Source organism: Misgurnus anguillicaudatus, chromosome 11 (genome assembly GCF_027580225.2).
Source record: "Misgurnus anguillicaudatus chromosome 11, ASM2758022v2, whole genome shotgun sequence".
Lineage (NCBI taxonomy): Eukaryota > Metazoa > Chordata > Actinopteri > Cypriniformes > Cobitidae > Misgurnus > Misgurnus anguillicaudatus.
In genome coordinates this window covers 25,445,001-25,468,044 of record NC_073347.2, presented here as the reverse complement: position 1 = coordinate 25,468,044, position 23,044 = coordinate 25,445,001, and the positions used below count along the sequence as shown (strand labels likewise).

The 23,044-nt window shown below is 42.7% G+C and overlaps 1 protein-coding gene across 1 annotated transcript; it reads right to left on the bottom strand.

Annotated features, from left to right (window-relative positions):
- Window positions 1–15: 15 nt before the first annotated feature.
- On the bottom strand, window positions 16–21,611 carry LOC129415801 (E3 ubiquitin/ISG15 ligase TRIM25). Its single transcript, XM_055169949.2, is given in 8 exon segments — window positions 16–442; window positions 444–525; window positions 6,907–6,948; window positions 7,031–7,075; window positions 7,166–7,322; window positions 7,404–7,637; window positions 19,965–20,060; window positions 21,022–21,611. Coding segments are annotated over 8 exon segments (1,662 nt in total). The 5' UTR covers window positions 21,607–21,611; the 3' UTR covers window positions 16–21.
- Window positions 21,612–23,044: the final 1,433 nt, after the last annotated feature.

The window sequence follows — 23,044 nt, the reverse complement described above, 5'->3', positions numbered from 1 at the left end:
TTTACGATCTGAAGACTACATCTACAAAATAGTCACTGATGAATTATTGCCCCACTTCTCAAAAGAAAACCCAGGATAAAGGGGCTCAGTGAATGTGGTCTGGATTCTGTGAAGCAGGGTCATTTTGTCAGAGACATTATAAAAGGACACAGTTCCTGCCTCCGTATCAAGAAACACACCAATTTTTGTGACCAACTGAACGTTGGTTGTTTGGTTATTTTGGATTTCACAAACACTACCTGTTGTAAAGTCACATCTCCAGGATCTGTTATTAGATCCAAAAGAAGTTGTTGCCTTTTGACTGATGTTGTCATATGAGAATCCAATAGAACAACCTAATCCTGTCCAGTTAACTTCAAAATAACAGCGTCCAGATAGTTTCTCTTTACACAATACCTTGTATGTAGCTCTAGGCCTACTGTAATACATAGCCATTTGTCGGTTTATCATTTCTTGACACAGACTTGTCACGTACTGAGAGCTGATAACAGGCTGATAACGGATTCAGAGTTAATATTGAAGAATCTGTTGATAGACAAAAAACACATACAGAAATAAAATTCATAAAAAAAAATACATTTTCTGACTCCTAAATACAGTAACTGTATTCTCACAGATTATTTGTACACAGCCACTAACAACAGCATTTTAACCTGACACTAGTAAAATGTCAAGAGCATTTTTAGGTTTTAGACAGCTGTGATGCAACCATCTCTAAAATTCTTAGTCAAGGTCATATTAGGGCCCACTCACACTATCCAAACCAAACCTTGGCCGGCTTGCAGAGGTTGGGCTCAGGCGCAGAACATGCAGTGTGATTAGAAATCATGCCAGAGGACGGTTCAAAAAGAGAGAAGTCAATTGCTCTGCATCCCAGAGATGGAGAATATACATTCTTTTCCAGTGTTCATAAAACTGCAAGCAGAATAGACTACTTTTTCTCTCCCAAAACTTCACTTCAAAATGTAATAGACTGTAATATTGGCAACATTGTAATCTCGGATCACACTCCCGTTTTTCCAGATATATTCCTGTCTAACCATATATAATACCCGGCTTCCTGGAAATTTAAATCATGGCTCGTTCATGACCCAAATTTTGAATCCTATCTTAAAGAGCAAGTTAAACTATTTATTAAGACACCTAACCCCAGCTGCTCCCGACGAGCTGGCTGGCGCCTTGCATGGCTGACACCGCCGTCGGTGTATGAATGTGTGGGTGAATGGGTGAATGTGAGGCTAATTGTAAAGTGCTTTGGATGGCCATAGGTCTGTTAAAGGGACACAAGGCAGCATTTTTATGTTAATAAATCATCTTCGTAAGTCGGTTAAATGACTCAATACCGGACGAATGAAGTCTCTCCTGCCCGCCCCTACCGTCTGTAGGAAGAATACCCCACTTGCAACTTCGCTGTATCCGACCCGGTGTCCTTCAGTCTCGCAAAGTCTCAGATATCGCGAGAAGCAGTATCACTTTACAGCAAACAACACAGAGGCAGGCGAGCTAAACACGGCTAGCGATTGTTGCAAATGGCAGAGCCGGGGAAGAAGCATCGAAAACCCTTGACGGAAGGGAAACCTAACTGGATTGGAAATAAGCTGATAAACTTGGTTCCGAGGGGGGAGGGACAACAGTTCGTTTTTACGACAGTGTGTTTGAAAGCATTTACTTTAATACACTAGGGGGAGCTCGTAGAGAAATATTACGCAGACTTGCCTGGTTTCCCTTTAAAAAGTGCTATATAAATGCAGTCCATTTATTATGGACAAGAGAACCCCAAAAGTTTCAAGAGAACCACAGAATTTCTGAGTGTCTTGTTGGGTGTGTGTTTTGACATTGAATTGAAGTTTGATAAACAAATAAATGCTGTTGTGAAATCATGCTTTTTCCATCTGAGACTTCTGGCAAAGGTTAAGTCCTTTCTGTCTCAGAGATCTAGAAAAAACAATATATGCTTTTGTTTTTTCGAGATTGGAATATTGTAATTCACTTTATTCTGGAATTAGTCAATCAGCGTTATTTCGGCTACAGGTCGTTCAAAATGCAGCAGCTAGGATGCTGACCGGTACTCGAAAATACGAGCACTTCACCCCAATTCTATTCTCTCTAAATTGGCTACCAGTACACCTCCAAATTGAGTCCAAAATTCTAGTGATGGTTTTAAAAGCTTTAAATGGTTTGGCACCCTCCTATCTCGGAGACCTTTTAGTGCATCAAAATTACACAAGATCCCTTAGGTCCTCGGATCAGCTGTTTCTTCAGGTTCCCAAGTCCAGACCAGGTTAAAATCTAGAGGGGATAGGGCTTTTTCGGTTTATGGTCCTAAACTCTGGAACTCTTTACCTCAAAAAGTTAGGGCTTCAAGGTCATTATCTACTTTTAAAAATGAGTTAAAATCTTATCTGTTATCAAAAGCTTTTATTTCTTCTAGTTAATTATATACTGATGTACACGTGTTAATGTTTTATTTATTTAGTCCTATTTATTGTTCTATGGTGTTGAAGTTTTTTTACCTGGTTATTTATGAAGTATTATGATGTGTTTCTTTTATATAATTTGCTTGTACAGCACCTTGGGCAGCATAGCGCTGTAGTTGTGTGCTATATAAATAAATAAACAAAACAAAAAAACAACAAAACAAGAAGTGTCTCATAATTTGCTCTGGGACACTGCTAAGGCGTATATTAGGGGATTAATTATCTCCTATGTATCCAACCATAAAAAAGCAGCTGGCAGATCAGAGAAAATTAGAAATTATGCTCCATGATTTAAAAACAAAATATGATACTTGTCCATCAGATGTGCTCTTGGCTGAGATAGAAACCACTAAAACCCCTCTTGAAGCATTTCTTACAAACAAAGTGTCATGGGCTTGCCAGACCTTTTGTACTAGACTCAGGTCTGAGTGTTTCTGGCAAGGCCATGACAGTATTGTGTTCTGTGTGGGGACATGTGGAGTCATATAGTATGTGTGGCTTCCACGTGTTCCCAGTGTTTTGTGGCTGTCATGGTCTATGGCAGCATTGTGTTTACGTGGGGACACGTGTTTTTTCACATCATGTATGTGTCTTGTCACTTTCACCCTACTCCCTTATGTACTCGTGTCTTACGTGATTAATTATGTTCACCTGTTCCCCATTGATGTGGTGTCTTTGGCTATGTCCACACGAAGCCGGTGCATCCCCTATCCGATCATTTTTTTTCCTTGCTCTAAAAGCGGTGTAGTATATATGCCGGACCAGTATGGGGCGCTGTAATTCTGCCACAGGTATACACTATACACGGAGAAGAAGACTTTGAGCATGCGCATAACCAACGTATGGTGTTGTCCATTATCGATTGTTGGTCACCACAATTGCTTAGAAGCAATAGATTTTGCTGTAATAAAGCTAGTAGGCTTTAGTAGCTTCTGTAGCACGAACACAATCACGTAGTCCGCCGTTATTGTTGTTGCTGTTACGAGTGATGCTTCCGACACGTGATGTGATGACGTTTTTCGCTTCACAAAATATACGGATTGGCTGTACAGACGAAATCGCAAGGTTGTCGGTTTCAGATTTATCCACTTTAGGACCCGGTTTCAAAAAATAGCGGATTCAGTCTCCCAAAACGCCGGATCCGTGTGGATGAAACGCCAATACGATAACAAATTTATACGTATACGGTGATACGCGTCTCCGTGTGGACAGCCCCTTTATTATGCCCTCGTGTTCTCTGTGTTGTGCGCGTGCGTTGTTGAAAGTTCAGTGTTTCATGTATTCCGTGTGCTTTATTACCAGTTCCTGTTTTGTGTTCCATCACAGTCTTTAGTTATCCTTTGTTTTACCCCCACGTGGGTGTTTCTGTTATTTTGAAAATAAATTCATAGTTATACTTTCTTATATCCTCTGCGTTTGGGTTCTTCTTTAATTTTCCACACCGTGACATAACGCACGCGCCCAACCTGAACCCAGCGAGGATGTTTTCCGGTAGCCGCCTGGTAATACGGGGAAGAGGTTCCCGTCCCGCATACGAGTCGGGTTACGAGTTTTATGACCCACTCGTATGCGGACCTGAAGCCAACGCCAGGCGGAGACCAACCGGACCTGCTGGACCCCACCAGACTCAGTCCAGCATGAGGGGCATCATGACCGGGGCTATTAGGATGGGGAGGTCGACTCCCGTCTCCCCGGCGCTAGAGACTACTCCCGCGACCAGTCACCAAAGAGGGCCTCGGAACCGGCGCAGTCGGAGACACGTCACCCGCCGGCGCAGCCGGGGACTCGTCACCCGCCGGCGCAGCCGGGGAGTCCCAGTATTCGGTGTAAACACACCGTGACACAAAGCTGAAAATTCTGTATTCTTTGCTAGACAGCGGATGTATGAATTTGCCAATAAACCTAACAAATATCAAGCCAGTTTATTGCGAAACCAATCTCAAGCCCAGGTCATATCCAGTATCAAAGATAAAGGCGGCAAATTTCATCACGATAACAAAGCAATTAACAATATCTTTAATGCATTTTATAAGAGGCTTTATCTATCCTAATCAGGCCTTTTATCTGGTGATAATATAAATAAATTCCTTGCAAGCCTAAATTTATGTAAATCAACTGAGGAGCAAAGACAGATGCTAAACAAACCAATTGAACTTAGTGAAATTTTGAATTGTATTAATAGCCTTCCCAAAGGAAAATCACCAGGGCCCGATAGGTTTACAGTGGAATTCTTTCAGAAATTTAAAATGGAGCTTGGGAGCTTAATGCATGAAATGATACAGTATTCATTTGATTCTCATTCCTAACAAAGCACTTAAACAGTTGCGTGGCTCCATTATCTCCTTTATTTGGCCAAAAAAAGACCTAGAGTGAGATACAGCTTCTTAACACTTTCGAGTAGTTGTGGAGGTTTAGCGGCACCGGACAGTAAGCAGCAGGGTTACGTGACTGAGCTGCATACGCGACAGATCAACTAAGCAATATGATAAAATGAAAAACACAGACTTAACATTATGATGCTCCAGTGGTAAGAGAACGCTTTACTTCCTGTTTTCTTCAAAACAATTGCATCCTAATGACAAAAGTGTGCCCGGGCACGAATCGCTCAAAGTAAAGTGTGAGTGCATGCAAGTGAGGGAGTAGGACAGTTTGGTTTGGTTTGCCCTAATGCGAAGGCTACCTTATGGTTCTTTTATATTGCATAGTACCCCATGGGCCAGGTCTTCTCAGCTCACCTATAGCAGCCTTTCCACTGCACACGACATACGAAAATGACAGTCGGAGTTTGCCCCCTAGTGGCAGTCGTAATGAAGTTTCAGTTTAATCGTATAGACCCCTTCACGGTTCACGTCACAGGCTGTTCCCACTGCGCATGTCGGGGTCAGAAAAGTCATTACAGCAGATTGAGTTGCGTATTATTCGTTATCGTCAAAAATGCCTACTTACGTCGTGGGCTGTGAAAATCGCACAAGGTCTTCCGTTAAGTTTTCGCGATTCATGCAGAATCTCAAAAACAAAAAAATACAACATCTGCGTCTGCAAGCAATTAACGTGCAGACTGGGACAATGCAAAGATCAAAGAGGCGTGTGTTTGTAGTGCTCACTTCATTTGAGGTAAGTCATCATTTTTCAGCACTGTTAGATTAAATTATAAAGCCTAAATGGTATAAACAGTTCGACCCCGTGCTGCGCGCGCACCCGATTGTCATTCAATGTTTACAAACCTTGAAGGGGTCTATATGGGAGAGAAGCTCATTCCAGCACAAGAGGCTTTATTCTAATATGTTTACCATGGTGGAATAAATAAATGAACGCAAATGAATGAAACAATAAACAGCTATGCATATATGACAAAGATTGCCAATATTTTTTGGAGAGAAAATATAAAGACAAGATTAAAATAATAACGTACACAAATTAAATAAATAATGTATTACTTATCAGTAATCAAAAGGTTTTTTTAAGGATTCAAGTGTTACTAATAAAGTTAAACCAAAGGATTAATCATTTTCACCTCACACACAGTTTGTGATTGGAATAGGCCTACAATGAAATACAAAACTTCCGGTCGGCATATCGCATGCGCTTTAGTTGCACAAATTCAAATTTTTTAACAGATCCAATGCTCAAAACGGATCCGATATTTACGCATCCGCAGATGGTCGGCACTTCACGCAGCCCCTTTGTGACTCTCCATAGGAAATGAATGACTTCCGGTTTAACGGCCGTCGTTTGTCGTGTGCAGTGGAAAGGCGGCTTAACTTTGGCTTGGTTTGCTTTTCCATTGAGTTTAGTATCACTTCAGAGTGGGAAGGATTATAGATGTGTTGTTATATTTGTGCTGCATGGAAACGAGCATCTTTGGAATGCAGTCTTTCTTTCCCATACATTAATTTATTTCACTGTCCGCCACAAAATCAAAAATTGAGTATCAAAAATAGATGTTTGAACATCACGTTTATCACTACCTCTGTCTCACATGACAGTCGACGTGCTTTGCTAAGTTGCAGAAACGCTGTGCATACATGCCAACGTGGGAAGTACTGCCACAAACTGCAAGGAAAACACTGGTACAGTGTTCCTGATTCTTAGCTTGTGGATGATTTTTATCGCTAAAAGGGAGTTTGGGAACTTAAAACAAAGCACAGATGACAACTGGTTTGCTCGAGACAGTGCAAGCACGAAGGTAATGCTAATGATGAAGGTTTATCAATGACACTGGCAGGGACGATTCTCTCACCAATCAGTGATCTACAGTGTCAGCTAGTACCAGCTTAACTCGCTTGGAACCCCGACCGGGGTGGTACTAAAAAAAGTATTGTGTCCTACGTACTGTACTGAGTGCAAAAGGTGATTGACTTATGCAAGTCAATCTTCTTAGAAAATGTGGTTGACTGTGTGAATGTAGTCTGTTTGTGTTTACACTTACAGATAAGAAACTCTTCTCTGGTCTTGGGTCGAGATGGCAAATCTTAAAAACATAAAATATTAAGTATATACTCATGTATCAGTTTTAATGAGTATTTTTAAAATAAAAAAAAGGGTTGACTTACATTTTGTGAGGGTATTCTGGCTTACCATTATGTGGACAATGGGAACTATAAAGATAAACACATTTTTTTTTTACTATGTATTCTTGGTCAATGTGTTTTAATGTATGTATTAAATTTTTGACAGAATGTTGTCACCTTTTTCCGATATTCTGACAGTTTCTTGTTCACACAGATCATCCAGTTGACTTTTCAGCTCAGAGAGAATTGGTTGTATTTTGTCAAATGTCAAATGTTGGTTTACGGTGACGTTGTGCAAGTTTAAACATTGGAATTGGGAAAGAGAGGAAAACTTCTGTAAAAAAGAGAAAAGCAATACAATATATCAGAAAACACAGAAAACTCTCATAGATAATGCTAAATATACTTCTGCTACCTGGATAAAATGTATATCATCCTCTATCTCTGAAAGCTGCTCCAGTTCATCGTGTCTCTTTATTAGATCACTGATTTCTTGTTCCAATGAATCTATATGCTTCTTCACCACACTTTCTTCTGCTTCCTCTTGATTTTTGATCATCTTTGTTATCTCTGCTCTTTTTTTCTTAATGGTTCTGATCCTATCAGTAAACAGCGTCTCACTCTGCTCCACTGCTGTCTTTGCAGATTCCTGTTAGGAGACTATTTTCCTTAGTAGCAGCTCAAACTGAGTGTGGAGGATATTTACTTTTATATATACACTTTTACAAATCACAAAGACATTTAAACAGATGGCAATGTGATCACTTCAACTAAACATACAAGAACAACAGACTGAGCATTCAGAAAAATCAAACATTAATCGCCATGTTGACCTCTCCCTGTAGCACCTGCATTTGATTCAGTCTCCACAATTTAGAAAAATGTGGTATAAGTTTTGACAGTTTCAAACAAATGTAAAAATACACTCTAAAATCAACGATGCTAAATAGCAATAAAAGTGGTTCACTGGCTCGTAATCATAGGGGAACCATTTTAAGTGCCATATAGCACCTGTGTAGTAACTGTGTAGCCATTCTCACCAAGATGTGTACAAATGACACGCAGTTCGATTATCGTCAAAGAGTATAGAAGAAGTACCAGAGAGGAAACTCAATAGAACATTCCATTGCAACACCAGCGCCCAGCAGCAGCCCCCACGAATCCGCCATTTTGGAATGAAAGCGAATCGGGAGTCAACTAGAAGTAATGGCAATATCAGCTAGTTTGTACATTAAAAGATCAAATTCAAACGAAATGATAATAACACAGAATAACATACAATCAGATCAGTGATCATTAATCCTTTTTACAGCTTGTTTTCAGATATTTAGACAAGTCTTCCACTTTTATATAGGTTAATTTTACATCGATACATACCGACATAAACTCATCCACACATAATATTTTGGCTCCATATACATACACATATACACACATATACATCTGAATTGCTCGACATGGATTAAGTAAAAAAAACAAAGCCACTGTCCCAAAGTGGCAATTATACTGTAGGATAACAGACAGAATGTCTCGGTTACGGATGTAACCCTCGTTCCCTGAAGGAGGGAACGGAGACGTCACGTCGTGACCGACGAATTGGGAGCTCGCTTAGAGAGACCAATCTGCTTCGAATACTACTAAAACGCCAATGAACTTGGCATTGAGATATTTGCATAATGCTGGCGCCGCCCCGCCAGGTGCGTATATAAGGCGCACGTGCAAATAGGGAAATCAGCTTCTGTTCGCTGAGAAAGCCGGAAGGTGACCGGCCTAAACAGCAGGTGGCAGCACCTGTGGCGACGGGACGTGACGTCTCCGTTCCCTCCTTCAGGGAACGAGGGTTACATCCGTAACCGAGACGTTCCCTTTCAGTCGGTCACTACGACGTCACGTCGTGACCGACGAATTGGGAAACCCTACTAAAACGCCACTAGGGGCTGACCTCTTCCAGTGTCTGCATAAAGCCCTCCGGTTCCACTTAAGGATAGGAGAATTAGGTTTTAAGGCAGAAGGCCGGGCACTAGATGTTCCTTTAACCCACAGTAGTGCCAGCGACTGGGAAGCGCCCTATCTGAGCGGTATAGGGACGCTGCGGAAGCCACCGCCCCGTTAAGGGCTATTGGTGGGCGAAAGTCAACCGTAGTTGAGGTAAATGACAGCCGTGGCTGTGTAAGCAAAGCAGTGCTCTGCTAAGGGAAACGTGGGCTGGTAGGATTAACCCCACGGAATAATACTCACAAAGGAACCCGTTGGGACACAATGTGGGGCCCTGGCCAAACACGTAGGTTCGTAAGAATACAGCTAGTGAAAGGCTGACAGCCAATGCTCCGCAACAAAGGCTGTCAAGGCAGTGGAGAGAGCAAATCAAACCATTACGCATTTTTGCTCTGTTAGCCTTCCATACTGAAACTCAATTTGGAGCCTCAGTCGGAGGCTGCAAGCCGACTTGCGAGTCTGCTCTCCGTGTCCTCCCTGGTGAGGACAGAACACGAGAGGATACAGGCTCGATACGAACATTGTAGAATCTAATGAACGTATTAGGTGTCGCCCAACCAGCAGCTCTACAGATGTCTGTTAGCGAGGAACCACGAGCTAATGCCCAAGATGAGGGAGTGGAGTGCGCTCTCAAATTAAGGGGCAAGGAATGCCCTGCAAATTATAAACCAGGGCGATAGTATCAACTATCCAATGAGACATCCTCTGCTTAGTGACAGCTTTCCCTTTCTGCTGGCCACCATAACAAACAAAGAGCTGGTCTGAGGTCCTGAAGCTTTGCGTGAGGAACACGTAGAATCGCAGTGCGCGTACGGGGCACAACAAAGCCTCGGTTGGGTTTGCCTGCTCCAAAGGCAACGCTTGCAAGCTCACCACCTTATCTCTGAAGGGAGTGGTGGGAACTTTGGGCACGTAGCCTGGTCTGGGTCTTCAGTGAGACAGCAGGACCAAACTAAAGGCACGAATCGTCAACAGAGAATGCATGTAAATCTCCTACTCTCTTCATGGAGGCCAATGCTAGCAGGGTCAGAGCTTTCATTGATAAAAACTTCAGACTCGCAAACTGCAAAGGCTAAATCGGAGACCTGAAGGCTTCAGCACCATGGACAGGTCTCAGGAAAAAAGAGGGAGGGCGCGAGGGGTTTAGCCTGCGAGCGCCTCTTTAAAATGTAATAATTAAATCATGCTGGCCAACTGATCTGCCGTAGATAAGTGAGTGATGAGCAGAAATAGCGGCGATATCAATTTTAATGGCGGAGGGACAGCCTACCATCTAACCCATGTTAAAGATATAAAGCATAATGTTAAAGGGCATTCTCTGGGTCCTCGCGTTGCGAAGAGCACCGGGTGACGAAAAGGTTTCATTAAGCGCGTAAGCCCGTCCTGTGGACGGTGCTCGAACCGCGTCGATGGTGTTAGATACCGCTTGCGATAAATCACCTAAACCTTGCGCGCGCTCAACGACCGTACATGGATATCCACAGGTCGGGGCGCGAGTGCCAAATGTGCCCCTTCCTAAGAAAGAAAGTCCTTCCTCAGGGGAATCCGCCAGGGAGGGCTGTCGCGAGGAGCATTAACTATGAAAACCAACTCTTGGTCGTCCAGTACGGACGATTAATAAAAGGCTCTCCTCGTCCTGCCTGACTTTGCACAGTGTCTGCGCAATAAAGCTCACTGGAAGGAATGCGTATTTACGCACCCCCCGCGGTCAGCTGTGTGCCAACGCATCCACGCCGAGGCTGCCCTCGGTTAGTGAATAAAATAGGCGACAGTGGGTATCGTCCGGCGACGCAAACAGATCTATCTACGCACAACCGAACTTCTTCCAAATTAGCTGGACCGTCTGGGGGTGGAGTCGCCATTCGCCGGGGGCGCAGCTCGGAAGCGCGTACCGCTGTATTGAGCGATCCCGGGATGTAAATGGCACGAAGGGACCTCAGATGCTTCTGACTCCAAAAGAGGAGATGACGAGCGAGATGCGACAGGTGACGAGAGCGCAAAAACCGCCTTAACGGTAAATAACGCAACAGTCGCAAAGTTATCGGTGTCGACAAATACATCTTTCCCTCGCATCTCCATAGCGGAGCGTACAAGTCCCAGATATACAGCGCACCGCTCGCGGCAGTTGGGGTGCTATGCACACCCCAGACTGCAGGCCCGTCATACGTGGCTGAACATCCCGTGCTTAGGGCATCGCATGCTACAGAATGCCAGGAGACCCCTCAGAGGCATATCTTGTTCTATCAGAAATGCTGGGTCTACTACGGGGAAATTTAAATGACACGCAGGTGTAGTGTTTACACAATGTATGCCGGTGCGCCACGCTCTCCTCGAGACTCGATCGTAAAGCCAACGCTGAAGCGGTCTCATATGACGCAGCTCGAACAGTGTCACGGCTGCAGCATGCTGTCATATGTCCAGGAGCTTCTGAAATTGTATCAGAGGGACCGCGTACTTCCCTCGAATTAAACCGAGGCAAGTCAGAACTGACTAGTTGCGCGCTCTTGTAAAACACGCCAATTAGTTGATCGAGTCTAATTCCATACTGAGAAAAAGGATCCTCTGCACGGGGCAAAGTTGCTCTTTCCCAGTCGACCTGATGACTTAAACGAGCGAGATGCCGAAGCATTAACTCTCTGTGTTCGCGCACGTCTGCCAAGAACGGGCTATTATAAGTCAACGTAAATAAAGCAGAATGCGAACAACGCTCTCTCTCTGATATTTTAATGCCGTGACTAACACTTTCATGGAGACACGGAGAGAGAGAGACAGCTCGAATGGTGTACTTAATATTAATATGCCCACCCCATGACGCAGAGCGAAAAAACGGTCTAAGGCGAAGGGAAATGGACACAAAAGTACACGTCTTACAGGTCTAAAGCTGCAACCGATCTGAATATTGAAATACGAGCCTCGGCGTTATCATCCAAAAAAGACCACCTCCGTAGAGCCGGGCGTAAATCAAATCGATCGTAACCCACCGCGTATTTCGGGTACTATGAGATAAAGGCTGGAAAAACCCTATCATCATATCATCATCTCGGTAAGAGGGACCGGCTCGATAATCCTTCGCCAGCAGGACATCGACTTATGCACGCAGTACATGTGCATCGGATACTTTCACTATAGTGAAACGAAAGCCCGAGAATTTCGGGTTTGTGCCGGTAATTGTATTTCGTAACCGAGGCGGATCGTGCGTAAAACCCAACGAAACGGGCTGGGAACTGAAGCCAAGCACCCAGGCACCGTACGAGGAGAATTAACGACACTACCGGTGTACCCGCGGCGGGGCAGCGAGGCGGGACAGGCGGGACTGCCGGTGCGTCTGCCGTGACAGCATAAGCATCTACAGTATGTGTGTGTGTGACACTGACCTGAGCCCGCTGAGGGAAACGGTCGTCCGGTCTCCTCAGCTGAGGACGCAGACTCCGACGGGTTTGCTGGTGGTCCGGTCTCCTGAGTGGAGGGCTCGGACTCCTCAGAACACCCGCTGGCGATAGAGGAGAGGTAGGGTGAGCTGGTGTGTGCCCGCTCACGGCTCTCTCGATCCTCTGGAGACCTGAAGAGGGAAGAGGAATGCACTCTGTGTGTGGTTAGTGGGCACCGGCTAAACAGCCGGTGGAACATATGCAAACCAAGAATTTTCCACCCGACCCTCTATCGGGGGAAGGAGCGAATCACCGTCTCCTGAAGAGTGATCCTCTGCCAATCCAGGTCGCCCGCTTACTGGCCACTTAAACTCCCGATCTCACGGGAAGCGGCTAAGCGGGCGGGGCGAGCTGCTGACGACCGGTTCCCCCCGCGCTGCCGAGATGGGGTCCGAAGAGGGGAACGGAGGTGGTCGCCGCAGGACGCCGACGGCGAGAGGCAGACTGAGGAACCGGCGTGGTGGTTTTTACCAAGGGCAGCTCTCCTTCGCCGGGGCATGACCACAGAGATCGCCTCAGTCTGCGCAGCGGAGCTGTACGACTCCACGGCCTCGCTGAAGAGGCCGGTCTGTGAGACAGGAGCATTCAAGAAGTTGTTCTCGCCTGCGTCCGTCAGCCAGACACAGCCAAAGGTGGCGATCTTGAACCACTGTCGTGAACATCGCACGACTGAAGGTCGCGGCCTCCCTCGTAAATCCTTGGTGAACCCGTAGCAACGTTATTGCGTGCAGGGCTGAAGCCGCCTCTCCGCATGCCTGACGGACAGCGCCCGTAACCGGACGACTATCTACAAACACGGGAGGGAAGGGTTGGGTGGTCCCTCCAGGAACGCAGCTGCATCGCAACCCCCCGCTCCACTGGAGGGTCCCTGCCCTTAGCGGCTCCATTGGTGAGGGAGGTGAGGGGTGAAAGCTGAAGCTGAACGGCCGGATGGCCGCAAACCACGTCAGCTCTTCGTGCCGTCGGAAAGAAAGGCACAGGAGCAGAGGACCGAGAGGCCCGAGCAGCTCCGAAATACCAATCACGTGGGCGGTACGGTTCGGGCGGAGAGGAGTTAACCCCTCCAACTCTACCGTTACCGCCGCTCGAGCGGGCACGGCCGCCATCTCCGGAACGACTCCACTTCGGAGGAAAATTGGACACCCCTCTGATGCTGCAGAAGTGAACGGGACCAGAAGGAGGTCCAATGGATTCGGCAGACATCGTAGAACACGACTCTGCCGTCTCCACCGGAACCTCAACCGGCTGAGGATGAAAGGCCGGTAGGTGGAGGACGCATCCTCCGTCCTCCTCAGCGTAGTGATGCGAAGAGCGTCATGCGAGCGCTTGACAGCCGCACCATGGCGGTGTCAGCACTGCAAAGACGCGGACAGCATTCCCGTAGAAACGTCAGTCGTCTCCGCAATCCAAGAGGGTTATGCTCTCACAGAGAGAACAAAAACTCTCCACGAGCGCAGCCTCAGAGTGCTTGATGCCCAAGCATGAAGACAGCGCTCGTGACCGTAACTGGAACCCTTATACCTCTCACATCCAAGATCGCACGGACGAAAAGCAATCCTGAAAAGGACGCTGATCTCCGAATATACGAGAGAGTGGCTGTCTTTAAAAAGACACAGAGCTCTCACGTATCACTCTTTTAGGGAAATCACTCTTTAGGTGCTCAGCTGATGATGCGCACAGGGAAAGGCAACGCACACACTAAACTCAAAACAAAAAATATGCAGAGCAGTGGAATACTGCGAGCGTCCGCTGTGTTAGTACTGCTTGTCAATCAACTTCAGCAACCGTTCCCAGAAGAGCAGATAGTAGCTTCTCAGTCAGATAAAGCCGGCTTTCGAAGCGAAAAAAGCTGATTTCCCTATTTGCACGTGCGCCTTATATACGCACCTGGCGGGGCGGCGCCAGCATTATGCAAATATCTCAATGCCAAGTTCATTGGCGTTTTAGTAGTATTCGAAGCAGATTGGTCTCTCTAAGCGAGCTCCCAATTCGTCGGTCACGACGTGACGTCGTAGTGACCGACTGAAAGGGAACAATGCATCATGTTCTTTAAGATTATAATGTTTGTAGCGGGATCCAGGGGATTAATATGTACAAAATATATTTCATACCTAGTGGAGTTGGTAATTATAATAGTAGTAAATGTGTAAAGTAGCATAAAATAGAATTACTTAAAGCAAGAAAAAAATACCTCAAATGTGTATCTATTTAATGATTGGATTCCACAACTGATAACAACAACAAATCAACACATACATACAAGACAATACAGCGTTTCATGTAGGTGTAGCAAGTAAACAAAATTTTAATCTAAGAAACTTACTATTGTGCTTCTGATTTGGCTGTGAGATTCGCTGAGAATGAATTGGCTTTGAGAATTTTCATTCCAAAATGGCGGCCGCGCTACTGAAGCGCCACCTAGTGACTGTTGCCAAAAACGAATGAGAGTTTCCCCTCTTGTACTTCTATACTCTTTGTTATCGTGCAATAGATACGCCAAATTCCGCTTTTGCGTGCATATGATATGCCAGTCCTTCCCATTCACTTATAAGAAGTGAGAAGTGATCTGTATATGATCTTTATTGACCTCACAAAAGCCTTCGACTCAGTTCCCCGCACCGGGCTCTGGCTCATTCTGCATAAGATTGGATATCGGGAGAAATTCATCAATATCGTTCGTTCATTCCATGATGGCATGCTTGGTCAGGTTCTGGATGATGGAAAACTGTCTGGCACTTTTGTCATCTCCACTGGCACCAAACAGGGCTGTGTGCTTGCTCCACTGTTATTCAGCATCTTTTTTTCCATGATGCTGTCTGTGGCTTTTTAGGATTGTGACATGGGTATTCCAATTCAGTTCCGTACAGATGGCAGTGTCTTCAATCTACGCAGGCTTCAGGCTCGTAAAAAGATACATTCAGCATTTCTGCATGACCTCCTATATGCAGATGACTGTGCACTGATGGCGCACACCCTTACCGAAGCTCAGTCGCTATTCGATCGTTTTAGAATTGCAGCCTCTAGGTTTGGGCTGACAATCAGTTTAAAGAAGACAGAAGTCATGTTTCAAGCAGTGAACATGTCAAATTCCAATCCACCTAATTACCGCAGGTGAGACGGTGCTGAAGGCCGTTGACAAATTCTGCTACCTCGGGAGTATTCTTGCAGCTGATATGACAGCAGACTCTGACATTAGTGCCTGCATCGCAAGAGCTAGTTTTGCCTTCAGTCGACTGTCCAAAAGAGTATGAGATGAGCACAGCATCCGGCTGGACACAAAGGTGGCAGTATACAGGGCAGCCATCCTCACAGTGCTGTTGTATGGATCTGAGTCCTGGACTATTTATCGCCACCAGATCGCCAAACTTGATTAGTTCCATATGCGTTGTCTCCGTCGTATTGCACATGTCAAATGGCAAGACAAGGTCTCAAATACTGAGGTTCTCCAGACCTGTGGCATCACTGGTATCGAGGCCTTCCTGCTTGCTGCGCAGTTTCGCTGGGCTGGACATGTTGTGCGCATGGCAGATTCACGCCTGCCGAAACAGGCATTCTATGGACAACTCCAGAGCGGCATACGCACTCAAGGAGGGCAATTAAAACGCTACAAGGACGGCCTCAAAGCCAATTTGAAACGATGCAACATGGACCCAAATGACCTTGAGGAGATGGCTGCAGACAGGACATCATGGCGAGCACACTGCCATACACTTTTTTGAGCACAGCCGCATTAATACTGCAGTAGACAAACGAAGACGCAGAAAGGACAATGCCTTAACATCTAGAAAACTTAGAACAACATCTGTGGCCAGTCATGTGCGTCAAGGATTGGCCTCTATTCACATTCTAGGACACACCAACAAATATAACTGTGACGAGATCTGTCGTGTCGACAGCTCAGACCAAGATATGGCGAATCATTTCGTGTCATTTTATTTATTTTCTCATTTGTTTTCTGTTTTTAAACCACTTTCGCTTGGGTTTAGGGTTAGACTTCACATTTGTTTAAGCAGGTTATTTATTATATAGGTTTCTCTATGTTTTTGTCTATATTTAAGCCATGGTCGCTTGGAGTTGGGGTTAGAGTTGGGGTTTGGGTTAGGATGTCATTTTTATATAACAAAAAGTTGTTCTAATCCTAAACCCAAGTGACAATGGTAAAAAACAGAAAACAAATGAGAAAACAATAAATAAAACGGCATGTCGTGAAACGATTCGCCATATAAGTGAATGGGAAGGGCTGGCGTATCATATGCACGCAAAAGCGGAATTTGGCGTATCTATTGCACCATAATCACACTGCGTGTCATTTGTACGCTTTTTGGTGAGAATGGGTTGGTGTAGCACTGGTGTAGAACCACATTGTTCTATATAGAACCATATCTGGTGCTATAGTGCTACTACACTCTAAAAAAACAAACGGTGCTATATATATAGCACCAAAACTGTTGCTTTGGATCGTAATCATAGAAGAACCGTTTTTAGTGCCATATAGCACCGGTGAAGTACCAGTGAAGCACCTGTGTAGAACCATATAGGGGCCATATAGCACCACTATAGCACCACATATGGTTCTACAAAGCACTATATGGTTCTACACAGGTGCTTCACTGGTGCTTCACCGGTGCTATATGGCACTAAAAACGGTTCTTCTATGATTACGAGCAAAGAACCACTTTTGGTGCTATATAGCACCATTTGTTTTTAGAGTGTATATCACCCCTGGATGGTTCTTCATAGGTGCTTTTTTAAGTGCTATGTAGCACAAAAAATGGTTCCCCTATGATTACGGGCTTTTAGTGCTTTAGCACTAATTGTTTTTTAGAGTGTAAGTATTGTTAATTGTTTTTATTGGTTTTTGTTTTGTTTGTGACTATGTCTATTTAATATTTTGGGATGAAGACTACTACACTGTAAAAAGTAAAAGTTGAATTAACTTAAAAAAAAAGATTGGTTACACACTTTTCTCACTTTATAGCAAGTAAAAAATGAATGTATAAAAAAACTAAAAAGTGGCCAGATACATACAGTATATACGTATATTAGTTTATACAACAGTTCTTTCTGGTTCTCGAATCTGATTGGCTAAGAGCTATGCGATATTGTGCTAATAACGGCACTGTAACCGCTTCACCTTTCGTATCATTCCACCACCTAGTGAATGGAGGTCCTAAACAGGCTCATCTCTGAATGGAAAAACACAGACGCGCTGTTTTTAAACACTCTCCGTGTGTCTCATTAGTTCACTAGCTCATAAATCAGTCTGTGAATCCCCAATCGGAAGTTATTATTCCGTCAAAGATCAGCGCTCTTGGATGTTACGTTAAACTTAATGGGATTAATGTCTTGTCACATCGTGTGGACACTTGGAAAGAGGAATGTAAACACTCGGTTTTTCTTCTGGAGCTATATCTCTTATCAGAACGTGAAAACACAGTGGAACTGCAGGTAAGCACCGCAGCTTTTAAATGTGGACTTTGATCATTTATTTAATCGCGACGTGACTATTAAAATATGTTATGAGAATATCGCCACTGGTATATTTATAAGCAGCATGCAAAAACATCTCTCTGACACTTATAAAAAAACAGTTTTATATAGTATTGACAATAACAAAGTTTAATAATAACCGAGTGCTCGTATCGCGTTAAGAGTAAATGGGAAACCAATAGTAACATTATATAAGTATAGTTTTATTAACTTTTACCTCGCGCCAAAACAATAACAACACAAAAGACACTAAATATGAATAAGAAAACATGTAATAGTTTTATCATTACACCGAATACTGCTGATTTGATCTCATTTTGACCTTAAAAAACAAACAAGGCGAATATCAAAGCCAGGGAATCCCTGTCAGAGATGTAGCCCAGAGAGGGCGGTGGTCTGCGGGGCGAGTGAACACTGACGTCCGCTCATGCTTTGGTTCTCATACGTACCGAATCTCACTAAGCAAACGTTCAAACGGGCGCTATCTTTACTAATCGACTGTAGATTTAAATATAATAAATATATATTCTCGACTAAACTAATCTTAAAACTACACTTTGTGACCAAGAAACGTGAATATAAAGAAAAGCCTATCCGTCCATTTAGTTATTATGAGATTCAAAGCAGCCGAAAGTGTTACCTGTCATTCTGGCCGCCCTCAAATCCGTGGCGGAAGAAGTAGTTCTCAAACAAAGAGGCTTTTAAAATAACTCCGTTGTTTTCTAGTTTTCGTTTTTCAAACTTGTGCTGTCAAACTGTTGTAAGCAATATTGCTCTCAAAGTTGTGATATAGCTCTATATAGAGCAATATCACACTCCTACTTGAGCGATATTGCTTAAATATTTTATTAGTACAACCAAATGCAACAACCAGACATTTTGATGCTGGGAAACCGTTTTGATAAACTTTCTGAGTTGCTAACACATTACAACCACTGGGGAATACAGGGTATGCATTGATGTCACTTTTCCACGTGACCACGCCATGTTGAGTGGCAAACGTTCAACTAAATGGCTGGTTTTCATAGTGGCTGCTGTGAAAATGCCAGTAAAACTGACTATAATCAGCTTAAATAAACCGAAAGGAGAAGTCCACTGACCACAGGTGGGTTGACAGATTGCTAGGGTCATTATCAAGTCAACTAAATTAAATTTTTGCTGATACTTGTCAGTTATACTGACATGTTCGTGGCTTCAAAAGACTTATTCTATCCTTCTCTTTATTTGTGTTCTCGATTACTTGCTTCGCCCCCTGTCGGTTCAAAGAATAGTGCAACAGCGAGCTCATCAACTATAAACGCCTTGTCCGTTTGTTGAGACGAGTGCACAATCGGCAGAGGCTAGCGTTTCGGACCAAAGCATAAACAAAACTCTAGGGGAGCTAAAAAAATTAGCCTATTTTCCTTTAATAACCTAAAGGATAATTTTTGAAGTCCTTTTTCACATTCGGTTTCTCATTATACAAAATCTTTTTTTATCTTAATACACTGTAAAAATCAGTAGAAATTACAATGTTATTGCAGCTGGGTTTTCGGTAATTTACCGTAGATTTAAATGTATGTTATTTACTGGCAAGAGTTTGTTCAAAGTTAAATAAATATTAAATAAATAAATTAAGTCTTTATGTTTACAAAATAAAACTATACAATAACAGCCTCATGCAAAGCATTCTGGGAACCAGGAATCATCATCAACCTTTTTCTGTTTTTTGCTTCAGATTTTGTTTCCCAGAATGTTTAGCTTGATGCTGTTTTGTTAGTTTTACTCTGTAAAGACAAAGACTTGTAAATGTTTAATGTTCATTTAACTTTGAACAAAATGTTGCCAGTAAAAAACATAAATTTAAATCTACGGTAAGTTACCGGCAACCCAGCTGCAATTTCTACAGATTTTTTTTTACAGTGTACATCTAATTTGAAAAGATACAGATTGTTTAAATAATGCACAAAACCTTCACAATTATCATTGTGTCAAATAGAGCCCAAATCAATGAATAAATAAAATTAAAAAAATGCTAAAACATAAGGAAACAAAAACTATATAACAAACTACATGACACTTACCTTATGAGAGTCCATGGCTTCTCTTAACTCCTGTACCTTATTTTCTCGCTGATTCTTTTCCAGTTGTATGTTTTCCTGATTTGATCTTAGCTGCCCCTGTGAAATAAATACTAATGGTTTGGTGTATTATGCTTCTATAATAATTTGTGATAGAAATTGTAAAAAAAGAATTTGTGAACTTTTAAATCTAATTTTCTATGCTTAAAGAATCTTAACGAAATCTTTCATTTGGGAAAAATCTGTGTAAATCAGAAAGGATGAGACCTCTATCAAATATATTTGACATGGAAGAAACATTATAATATTGTGCTTATCTTTTTCCACCTGTTGGCAATTAACCACTGGCTATTAATTGAACTCATAAACATAATAGTAACATACTAGTGGTCCATATGACTCATATGCTACATACTGTACTTCTGAAGTCATATGGTTATTATATGAAATGACAAACCCAAACCTTTTCACAGAAAATCTACTCGTGCTGTACCACTCATCTCTATTGTCTGGCTGTGTACTTCCAAACTTGATGTCATCATGCTAGGTTTACCATTAATGGCGTCACACATCATTCATTGTCCTGTTTCTTGTGAATGATCACAACCTTTTTGAATTCTCTGGACCACTTTCATAATACTTTAAAATGTAATCCTGTTTGGACCATTTTTGTCCACAATTTCATACATTTAAAGGAACAGTATGTAGGATTGTGGCCAAAACTTGTATTGCAATCACAAAACTTGTGGCTAAAACTGGTACTGCAATCACACAGATGGTGGCCAATACACAAAATGACAACATAAACATCAGTTGAGGGCTGTAACTCCACTTTTTAAATGACAATATCCTGGCCGGACCACTGTTGTCAGTGATATAGGTATTTGAAACGAAAATGATTTCTTAACGTCTAGTGACATATCAGGGCCATTTTATGATTAATTGATATAAATGTCTTACATACTGCTCCTTTAATGTTATTGCTCAGAATGTTTTTTAAATTGAATTCATCTGATTAAATCATAAGGTTAATGCAAACTTATCAATTGCCTTACTGTACCTCAATTTGTTTTCTTGATGTTGCAGGTGAGACTATACTATGGTTCTGGTGGTCAATCAAAGCACACTGGACACAGATCAACTTCTGGCAACAGTACAGCTCTAGTGGTTTATCATGCTGAGTGCAGATCTGCTCCAGCAGATGAGGCGAAGCTTTGACCAGTTTGTGCCTCTTCAATGCAGGAGATGTATAATGAGTTTGGATGTGATATTCACAGTAGAAAGCCACGCACATCTGACAAAACTTGATGGCCTTTAGTTTGGTCCTGATGCAGACATCACACTCCACATCTTCAGACTCAGCAGAACATAGTGGAGGTTCGTTTCTAGTCGCTGGTTCTTCTCTCTTCATTTTCTCAACGAGTTCAGATAGCACTGTGCTTCTGTTGAGAACCGGTCGGGGAGTGAATATCTGCCTGCACTGTGGGCAGCTGTAAACGCCCTTCTGATCATCCTGATCCCAGCACTCTGTAATGCAGTTCATACAGAAACTGTGTCCACATGCTGTAGTGATCGGGTCCTTCAGAAGATGAAGACAGACCGGGCAGTTAAAAGAATTGAGATCATCAAAAGAAGAATCTGCCATTCTTCTGATTTGGTGCTCGGAAGCTCGAAAATGCTTCAAGCTTGTTTTTTGTTAACTGGGAAGAGGGAGGTGCCTTATTTGCAAGAGAAATTACTTCAGAGATTGAAAGTTCTTCTTCTTTCCCCATAAGCCTCTCTTGTTTAACAAACACTGAAAGTTTATTAAAACAAAATAAATTTATTTCTAGTTTGAGGATTTGTGGGAACTTGAGACGGATACAAATGAGTGATTATGCTTAAAACAGCACAAGTATATATTTGTCAAAAAAAAAAAGAAATTTAAGGAGTTATATAGGGTGATATAAACAGGCGAGTAGAGCAGTGTATTAAGGGGGCATATTATGAAAATCTTACTTTTTCCATGTTAAAGTGCTATAATAATTGGGTCCCCAGTGCAACCTAGACAATGTAAAAAGAACAATGAGTGTTTGCATTTCATCGGCTTATTTGCATTTTAAAGGACACACCCAAAATGGAACATTTCTGCTCACACCTACAAAGTGGCAATTTTAACATGATGCGACACTCTCAGAAAGGATGTGTTCATTTTTACACATTGTTTTGTGTTATGCTATTTTACATATGTGTTATTTTAACACATTATTTGTCATTTTGTTTTGATTTTGTGTTCAAAAAATAAAATGAACAACACATATATGTATAATAAGTTATAATAGGTGTTTAATAAGTTATCTGTATGGTATTTCAAGGTAAAACTTCGCATATGTACTTTGAAGACACCAAAGATTGTTTCCCAGACAGGATTTAGACTATTCCTAGACTAAAATAAATTTAAGAGCTGCATTGACATATCTTAAAATACATGAGTGCCCTTTGTGTTGCCTGAAAAGGCACACAAGTAATGTTTTTAGTAAGGCATGTTTGTTAAAACTAGTTATATTTCCTAATTAAACTTAGGCCAAGTTATGGCTTAAGCTTATCTCTGTCCAGGAAACAACCACAATAAGTCTTGTGAAATGTTCCCTTTAAGATGATATGTATTCTCACATTCGTCCAGCAGGTGTCGCTCTGCACAATCTGATCGCATACGCCGCAATTCTCGTGGACTGTTTACCAAAAGAGCTGTTTAATCTCCCTTTCCATTCCCCATAACGCTTTCTGTCTCTGAGATTAGCTGTATGTTTGTACAAATTTTTAGAAATGTAATCACAAATATAGTTAAACAGAAATGAACTTTGTAAGGTTCCTTACAAACTTCCTTAGAGACCCATAAACCAACTTGCTTTGCTATAAATCTAATCCGATTGTTTGAGGGTAAAGTTTAGTGATTGGGTATAGTAAATATCAGTAGGCCTATCTTAGTATGAAGACTTTGAGTCTTTAATGTGTGTGTATATGATGTATATGCAGAATTGCACATCACAAAGAGATTTGAGGTCCCTGCTGACTTCTGAACTCTATTAGGGGAGACCGGGGTT